Source organism: Macrobrachium nipponense, chromosome 27, assembly GCF_015104395.2.
Source record: "Macrobrachium nipponense isolate FS-2020 chromosome 27, ASM1510439v2, whole genome shotgun sequence".
Lineage (NCBI taxonomy): Eukaryota > Metazoa > Arthropoda > Malacostraca > Decapoda > Palaemonidae > Macrobrachium > Macrobrachium nipponense.
In genome coordinates this window covers 8271458-8281860 of record NC_087216.1, presented here as the reverse complement: position 1 = coordinate 8281860, position 10403 = coordinate 8271458, and the positions used below count along the sequence as shown (strand labels likewise).

Here is a 10403-nt window from a genome sequence, read left to right as displayed (position 1 = left end):
CTAGTAGTAGTAGTAGTAGTAGTAGTAGTAGTAGTAGTAGTTAAGGAGTGAATTATACCATGAGCTTCCTCTCTGAACAAAATGCTACCGAAAGATGAACAAAAAAACGAATCCATCTCAGATCACGACACCAAATATCGGCAGTCCTTTTTTCTTTTACTCATTATATTAAAGTTACTTATTCAAAGCGGAACTCGGGGGAAAAAAAAACGAGCTGTTTCCGTGTTTAGCGAATGAATTTTCTACACTCTGAGAACAAAGGGAGAGAGAGAGAAGTTTGGGAAAATGTTTTTTTTTCTTTTCTTGAGAGTGAAAGTATGGCAAACCAGAGTGGAAATCATTCTGCACATTTGGTCGTCATAAAAAGACGCAACTTACAACTGTCTTTCTAGATGGAATTTGGATCCTGTTCACACGTTCACTGATTGATTCCATCTACAGTATTGCGTCAAATCAACTCTGGTCATCGACACCTAAAGCCTAATATCACACTATTAAAGAAGCTCTTAATTACGGGTTCCTACGTCTAAACGTTCGTACAAGCCATTTCATTAAAAGTTGAAGATTATACATATTCATCTAACGTATTTATCTATGTGCACGAATGTTTTTTGTATCTGGCGCTAGACTTGATGTTAAGATTAATGAATCGCCATGTTCATTCAAAGTTGAAAATTATACATATTCATCTAACGTATTCATCTATGTGTACGAATGTTTCTTTCTGTAATCTGACGCTAGACTTGATTTAAGATTATGACACGCTATTGTTCATCAAATACCCGGATTTCCTTTACAGACACACACATACACACGGGCACACATTCAAGAAAGATGCTAATATTATTTTAATTGAGAATAGTTCATCTGCGTACGTCTATTCCCCCCCCCCCCCCCCCCCGGGCCCCCCCCCCCCCCCCGGGTACGTAAGCCATGAACACAATGGATCTTTAGTCAAGCATTCTCTCTCTCTCTCATTCTATGAACGTTCATTCACGGTCTGCAACCAACCTCAGCGGGCTGATTTATCAACAGCCCGGAAACGAAGCACATATTTTACTGATAATAGATAAAATAATTTTCTTGAATTAAACAGTCCAAAAACATCTAAGACGCCGAATCAAAATCTTATTAAGAGTTATTTTTTAACCAAAGTTAGGGTGGAATTAATTAGAATAATTTGAGCAAGAAAATCATAAAATCTGAGAACAATAATAAACAGTAAACCATCATTGAGGCGTAACAGAAGCACATTTAGTTTCAATGACTCTCCACCTGTTCCATTCAAATCTTTATATGCACGAAAAAACTAATTAGTCTCGCCCTACAGTTCCTTTCTCTACTGTAATTCATTTTCTCTCTTTCTTTTCCTTATACCTTCATATATGCGTGCCCCACTCACCCAGTCAGGAAGCTGGTTCTAACCTATCCTATACACGCTGAGCTGTTCTACCAGAGGTTTCTGGGAGGTGGGAAGTGAAGAGTGAAATGAAAAGATGTTCTCCCCATCTTAATCATTTTCACTCTCATTTTACTCTTTTCATCTGATACTCTCTAGCTATAGAGTATAGATAGAATATAAAATTAAAGTCAAAGGCCAAGCGCTGGGACTGATGAGGTCATTCAGCGCTGCAACGGAAACTGACAGCAAAATGGTTTGAAGGCGTAACAGGAGGAAAACCTCAAAGCAATTGCACTTTGAAGCAAAGAGGGGGTTAAGTACGACGGAAGGGAATGTGAATAGAGGTGCAGTAAAAGGAATGAGATGGGTTGCAGTTAGTGGTCAAAGGGACGCTGCAAGGAACCTCAAGTAATGCCTACAGTGCACCGAATGAGGTACACTGACGGTACTAGCCCACTACGGGGTTCTGTCTACATATGTGTGTATCTATCTATCGAAAGAATGAACTGTTACACGTTGAACAGCAAAGGACTCAAGCAGTCACTAGATTTTTTTTGTTTTTTTTTTTTTCATGGAAAAGTGAAACAGCAACGTCCGTTTCTTTAATATACAAGAATGGGTATCAGATTCAAAGCGAGACTAAGCCTACTCACGGGAAGGCTTTCATTTATTATCGAAGCCTTCTTAATTCAGAAGTTTCAGGATTGGACACTGCAGCAATATAAACCGAAAAACAAGACAGTATTTGGTAAAGAGATGGAAAGGAATGAGCTCCAGGGCAACCATCAGCAACTGCGTCAAAGATTATCTGTAAATCTCACGATAAAAACCTAAAAAAAAAACTAATACTTTCTTACTCTCGCTGTTCCATTTACTATCTAACTCCAGATGATTATCACAGACTAAGGAATGGCGCTTTAATTGTGTTTACAAATCTTACCCGAGTGTAAAGAATGACGAGTCAGAAATTGTCGCATTACCTTCCGTTGTCATTATGTAATTGGACAATTCTAACTGCGATGGTAATTTGTTTTGTGGCTGGTTATTTAGGACATACAGACAAGTGCGCTCGCTCGTTCTCACACACATGCACACGCACACACACGTAAAAAGAAAAACTCTACAACGTCTTTTGCATTCAAAGTCTGATATCATGCACGGCCGTATTAAAACAGAAAACGGGATCTACGATAAATAAAAAGTCATCGTCAAACAATTCATGGCAAAAGCATTCATTTGCATACCTCGTGTTCCTTTCACTTCTACTGTCTTAAGTGTAAATATGTGAGAAAGCTGACGGGATCGTGTTGATCACCCCATAATAACGGCTCGTTCAACAGGTGAACAACCGTAACTGGAACATTTTCTGGTAATCAACATCGAGTGGAAATGTTGCCGATTATTATAAACAATAACGCCAAATGCGTATCTGATGCTTAGCATTCATTTAATCGAAACCGTTTAAAGTGAAAGTGTTTAATGAATTAATTACAAACTGGCGATACTTAGGAGTCCCGTGAAACCATCCCCCACTGATGTCCAGGGTAGAAGCGAGAACAGAAAGCATTGTGCCTTAATCCATTATCCCATTGTCAATGATTTATGGTGCTACTGATTGAGCCCATAATTTTCAACTGAGGATCCAGGCTAATTTAACTAAAGAGATGTCCATCTTCATTTGAATAAACATAATATAATATATATAATATATATTTAATTGTTTGTGTGTAAGCGCGCGCATGTGCGTGCATGAACTCTGTGACTACAGTTTTTGGTTTCCCTGGAGCCATCGGTTATTCCAGTAAACGTCTCCTTGGTGAAATGTCTCAAAGGTGACCTTTTTTTACTCTTTTACAATTAGTTCGGCTTCATCTCTTGCACTAATATAAAGTCTGTGGTAATTAAACTTGATAACTGCCTTTTCACTTCTTGAAAATTCACCATAATTTCTGACTCAACAAGGTAAAAGAAAAAACATTTAAAAGTTGCCTGAAACTATAACAATATCCCCAACTTTCGAATATTTCTACTTAAGGGAACAGGGAGATTCCTTATACAGTACCTCCTTCAACACAGTAGAAGTCAAGCCGTGAGAGAGAGAGAGAGAGAAATCTTCAACGGCGGAAACCTAATGATATAATTGAACAGGCGACACAAGCAACGACGATTTCAACAAATTTGAACTAACGATCCAGACTGACAGACAGACGGACAAGAGATTCAACAGTAGGTTCCATACAGTCCAGTTTAATTAAAAGACGGACCATTCCAATGGCTTTTAAACGAACTGTCAACCACTTTCATCTGCGGAGGCCAACTGGACGCACTGAATCAGCAACAAAGCGTCTGTGTAGTAAACGCTACTGGTGGTCACTACAGTACTAGCTGACCACTCAGCAGCGACCAAGATGATCCAGAATCTCACTTTCACAGTTTAGTTCAAAACACAATGTCCTCAGGACTATCTTTTGTCATAATTGTTGATCGATGGCATGCACGCGTAAATTTTGAAAATTTTCGTCATAAAGAGCTGTACTATGTCGTCTATCGTTGCCATGTGGTTCCAGAGTTTATTTCTTCTTTTTTAACCAAAAGTCTTTGGGAATGCGCACGCTAGCTTCACGCCCTTTTACACACTGATTGTGACTTAACATAATCGCTTAACTATTAGATGTATAATCTATTACTTAGGTCTAATAAGATTTTTAAAAATTTAAGAAAACTGACATTTTCACGATGCATTTTCAAGTGGCTAAAATACGCCTAAATACTGGATCAGTAAAAAAAAATTAATTCTTTTTTTATTTGATACAGTCATGAAATATTTCCTTAGAATAATTTGCGGTACATTCATTTATAGTTCTCTCTCAACTTTCAAACTTGAGCGATGACAAGTTAGTTTCGTTTTTGGTAAACAAAGTCATCCCACCTATATTAATGGATGAGTGGAATTATATTATATAAAGTTATACATTATATATTAGATATATTATAAATATAGATAATGATCATATATCTCTATATATATCTATATATATTACATATATTAGTTACACATTAATTTTAATATATATAATTTACAATTATTATAAGATATATATATATATATATATATATATATAATAATTTATATAATAATTATATAATATTATTATAATATATATATATATATATAATATCTATATATATATAATTTACAATATATATATATACTGCTTAAGACGGGCGTGCAATCTACGCTACCTAAATTTAATTCTCGCCACCTTACACCTTCAGGCACAACCGGCAGTTCCGCTACGAGGAGAGAGACGGGAACGGCCTCGTGCACGGCCGCTACGGCTTCTACGACAAGGACGGTAAGTTGCAGGTCGTCAATTACTCGGCTCATCCCAAGCACGGCTTCTCCGCAGATGTTCCTCACCCGTAGGGTCCGGGAGGACGATTTCTTTCACTATAGTGGTTCTTTCTCCCTCGTCAACACTCTGCTCTCTCTCTCTCTCTCTTCTATCTTCTTCGCTCTTCTTCTTCTTCTTCTTCTTCAGTCCTCGCATGACCCGGGATCAGCTTCAGACTAAATCTGTGGAGTTTGTTTTGTCAACATTATTTAGACTGATGATAATGATTTCGTCTCCCCGTTGACGTCTTACACAAATGAAACTGAAAGAGGGTTTCCTTTTTGCCAGTGGCAAGATTGCTAAAGTCATATTTCCCGTTCCCGGTGATACGAGACGGAATTGGGAAATCTATTCCATTCCCGTTTCGTTTCCCATTTACTAGACTCTAGCAGGCCTTGGCATTCCTGATGAAACCGAATCATCGAAATAATAAAAACCGATGGTAACTCGGTCTTCAAGAACCCCAAAATATTCTCTAAGAGAAAAATATATAAAAATCAACGCGAAATGCCTCTTGGTCTAGCATTTTAGCATTCGCGGAACTGACATGATACAGACACGACATATATACTTTCATTATAGTTGAGACTGCCTCGCCCCGATGGTTTGTACTCGTCTGTTATCATGAGCTTTTACTTATTCAAAACCAACAAACAAAAGAGAAATTAGGAATAAAGAAATGTCATGGAATTCCAGACGTGTTTGAAAACAATTGCGACACTGCGCATCTAGTCAATGACGTGTTTTCCTTGACAGACGCTCAGACAAAAGCCGCGAGTATATAACAGTACAAAACAGCTAATTATTGATTGCTGTCAAGGGATGAGGTTTTAAATGCATGGATACTAAAGAAAATTCGTGTTTGTTCACTCTTTGTCTCCACATTCTGTACATTAATATTTTGTAATCGTTATGTCAAAATTTATACGTGTTTGCGAAAATCAAAGTGAAACTCTTTACTTCACGATTCACTGCCACCTTTTTGTAAAAGCTTATCACTATATGTCTTGGATCAAGTAACAAAAAAATTACAGAAATCCTACCTCCTGTAGAGGGATTCGAACCCACTTACAATAGGTTATGATCGAGTGAACCCAGTCCATTCTGACTCTAAGAAAAACTATGATCGAGTGAACCCAATTCATTCTGACACCAAGAAAAACTAATCTACTATAAGTGGGTTTAAAGCTCAAGTATGGGAGGTGGGGAGGCTTCCTTTGTTCAATATCTGAATCCAAGGCTTGTGTAGTAAATAAGCGTATTCAATATGGTGTGAGCAAATCTAAAGTTATCGTTGCTATTGCAAATGAATATATATCTGGTGAGAGTCACCAGTTGATCTGATATATATATATATATATATATTATATATATATATAATATATATATATATATATATATATATATACAAACGGCTCAGATGATATTCAAATTCCTCTCTGCACTTTGCATTACCACATTTTGTCAACAGAGTAACATAGCACGCTAGAAAGTTCATAATTACCAACGCTGAATGACTGTTAACGATTTTCATTGGTAGTCGCTTTCAAAATCGATTATCACCACTTTACCATAACTTATGCGTTGTCACATTAGGAAGTACAGAAAATGTAACTTTTATCTTCAGTTCCATTTCCGTTATTCTACAGGTGCTTGAAAAGTTAATATTATTTATTTTTGACATAGAGTGTAGGCAACGTTTGTTGCAAACCTTTGTTTTATAGTTTTAGAACTAACCGTTGTTGAGATTGTTTTCTAATATAAAACAATTCCTTGATTTCGCGAGATCATATTTCGTGGATGTAGGTACAGTATGTTGTTGATGTTATCAATAAATTGTTCAAATTGAGGAATTTTGTCATTGTCCTTTTTCGAGCCGCCGAATATATGCGCTGAGGCAGATCTTTGTTTGTTTGTATGTTGTTTTTACGTTGCATGGAACCAGTGGTTATTCAGCAACGGGACCAACGGCTTTACGTGACTTCCGAACCACGTCGAGAGTGAACTTATATCACCAGAAATACACATCTCTCACTCCTCAATGGAATGGCCGAGAATCGAACCCGCGACTACCGAGGTGGGACGCAAACACCATACCAATCACGCCACCGAGAAGTGTCTGAGGCAGATCTGGAAAAATCAAGAATGACTTAGAAAAAAGGAGAATGTAGCACAGGAGGGGAGTTGAAAGGTTAGGAATGAAAAGAATGTACGGTGATAATGCGATTTCTTTATAGATGCTGCAGTATGATAATGGTATTGATATTCAGTGTCTGACCAGGATGTGTACGGTGTGTCGAATGAAGGAAAAATTCCAAAGGACTGGGCGAGAGGTATTGACAGGAAGGAAGGAGGCATAACCAGATTTTTGAAAAAACAATTGGAAGGCTTCGTAATTCACCTACGAATCTTTTGCCTACAGAACTATACGTACGCCCGAATTCAAGGAATTTAACGTGAAATATGGTATAGTCATTGTCACTTGTTTGTTTGTTTGTATGGTGTTTTTACGTTGCATGGAACCATTGGCTATTCAGCAACGGGACCAACGGCTTGACGTGACTTCCGAACCACGTCGAGAGTGAACTTCTATCACCAGAAAGACACATCTCTGACCCCCTCAGTGAAATACCCGAGAATCGAATTAGCGGCCACCGAGGTGGAACGCCAACACCATTGTGACTTGACTGACCGAATGCCGGAGATCCCTCCCCTTTTATTACATGCAATCACGTATCGTGGTCTAAAGATATTCTATCTCATAGGAAGGGAGATGTCAAAATGCTTGCTATGCTATCATATAACCACTCTGCCACTTCCGTGTATCTCTGCGGTTCTCAACGTCATATCTACACCACGTGAACAATAATGATAATCCGAACAACGATCCTTAATCGTGTTTCATCAATGAAGAGGTTCTCTTTCAATCTTCAACGTGTTGCTCACATTTATCTGTGAGAATGACAAAATCTAATTCGAGCAGAATACCACCTCTCGAATCGCTAAAACAACACGTACCACGGAAGTATCTTCAACAGTGATAAGATGCATTAAACGGCAAAGATTCCTCGTCAGTCTTCTTTGGGAAACTTTCGAGTCAGTGGGAGATAATCCCACATAAACCGTAAGAATGAATTTCCACATCGGAGAAACAAGGTTCTAGAGAATTGGTAGACCTTGGGAGAGACAGGTCGGACAAATAGTCGAGCGCATCGTGAACAGTTCTTTAGAGGAACTGGCGGCGGGTTTCGACAGTATGTAACTGTTCTGGTTTTGGGGTGTAAGACCTACGCGGTAATACATCAGTGACTCCTTTCAGAGGTCTGGCCTTCAAGGTAAAGATTACACACACACACACACACACACACACACACACACACACATATTCAATGTAGCACAAAAGTTCACGTGCTTGAGAATATCATAAAATCCACGTAAGTCCTAGTTTTTACTCTCCTCCTTACGTGGATTTTATGACATGCGACATGCATGCATATATGCATATATATATATATATATATATATATATATATATATATATATATATATATATATATATATATATATGTGTGTGTGTGTGTGTGTGTGTGTGTGTGTGTGTATAATGTCTATATATAATTACAAATTCAACCTCACTTACAGAAAAACTAAGACAATGTTATGACTGCTCTCCAACTCACGACAATTTGATACTTTTCGGGGAGCTCACTGTTAGCCGTCAACCTACGGTTCCGAATCCTCACAATGATATACGCGTCAAGAACAAGAAGAAACCCCTTTTCTCCAAAAACATATTAAAGAACACCAAATCAATAACTGGAAACTTTACTTTTCGAACTTACCAGGAGAGGAGTGAATCTTACTTCCCATTACGGCAAGTTGTATATGTGAGCCCATATATTCTCGTGCTTGTCTTTTCTACCTTTTTCTGAGCGAAAAAGGTAGAAAAGACATGACGATTAACTTAGTGACTCCTTAACCACACTATGAAATATAAAACACATAATGGAAACATACATAAAAGAAAAAATATAATTAATAAAAATACATTACATGTTCATACATAAATTACATAAAAAGGATTTGAAGATCCAGAGGAAATGGGGCATTAAATGGCTTGTAAACATGCATTTTAAAAAAATAACGCTAAACGATTTAAAATAAGTTCGTGTGGGCGCACATCAATCAATTATTGAATGTATCTTGTGCCGTCTCCAAGGGTCCTGAATGAACCTGATGGAAATACATCATTTGTCTAACCAGAATGCACCAACCATGCACCGGACTGAGAACCAGTCTCGGAATTGCATTCAAACTGAGCGCCTGGCTAACCGTGAGGTGCATTCAGGCTAGAAATTAGTGCATTCAAACAATAGTGCCTTCGATCCATGAACAACATCATCAACAAAGTCGTTTGTAGGCTTACTCCCCGAGTAAGCGAAAATGCAAACCAACTACTCTGTAGATGATCAAATAAAAAGAAAAGCTTCTGTTCACGTTCCTATATTGAAGAGGCAATCTAATGGCCGCCTAAATAGTTCGAGTTTTCTCACCCCCTTGCAAATGAAGTTTGAATAAACAAATGAAGTTTTGATAATAAAAAAAGAATACATTTTTCCTAAGATCCTGTGAGTGGCAACGAACTTTCGACTGCATCGAGGCAACGTTCGTTTTGAGAAAGACATGATGACTTTTAACAGTGGAAAGTCACTACAGGTGAGAAACGGTCTCTATATATATGTAGAAATTACATGGACAAGAGCAATGTACCATATATATATATATATATATATATATTATAATATATATATATAGATAATATATATATATATATATATATATATATATCTATATATATATATATTATATATATATATATATATATATATAGATATATATATATATATATATATATATATATATATATATATATATATATATATTATATATAATATATATATAATATATATATATATATATATATATATATATATATATATATATAATATATTATATGCAATGGAACTGCGATGCCAATAATCTAAGTGAAGCATGATGAGATAAAGAAAAAATACAATGTTACACTGACTTTTTTTCAATAGTTCCTTATACTGTTCAGCTGAATTCAAATATTTCTGGAAAGAACAGCGCAGTTATATACTGTATACAAATATTATACAAATACATAATGATACCATTAATTTACATAAACTGAAAGAATAAAAACTTCCTTCCAGGATTTCAAAGGAGAGGCAAGTGTCCCCTTTTGCCCCTTTGTGCGGGCGTCCGTGCCTTTCTGGCAGTATGTATACATAATGGAATGGAGGGTACAAAGTTCTGCCTGTTCCGGGATGAACCCTGCACGCAGTGTCCCAGGCCCAGAATATGCTGGGACTCCAAGCTGTGATCCTTGAGCAGCAGTACCCCTAAAAATCCCTGCATATCTCTCCTAGTCTCATGGATACTAAATACAAGACACAACTGCCGGAGCATTAATTCTCATTCAGGTGCGATTCCCGAAAATGCAGATGAGTTGATCACGTAACGTCTGGCATGAATTTTTTTGTAACCAATCTCCTCTGTGAAATTCATTTTATTCGTAAAGC

At 37.1% G+C, this 10403-nt stretch overlaps 1 protein-coding gene across 2 annotated transcripts in view; it reads left to right on the top strand.

Moving 5' to 3' along the window:
* LOC135200798 (uncharacterized) overlaps positions 1-4842 on the top strand; it is a 19514-nt gene extending 14672 nt beyond the window's left edge. For both annotated transcript variants that reach the window (XM_064229447.1, XM_064229448.1), the window contains exon 4: positions 4679-4842. In XM_064229447.1, coding sequence (XP_064085517.1) covers positions 4679-4829 — 151 coding nt within the window. In that variant the 3' untranslated portion in view covers positions 4830-4842. The remainder of the gene's footprint in view (positions 1-4678) is intronic.
* The last annotated feature ends 5561 nt before the right edge of the window (positions 4843-10403 follow it).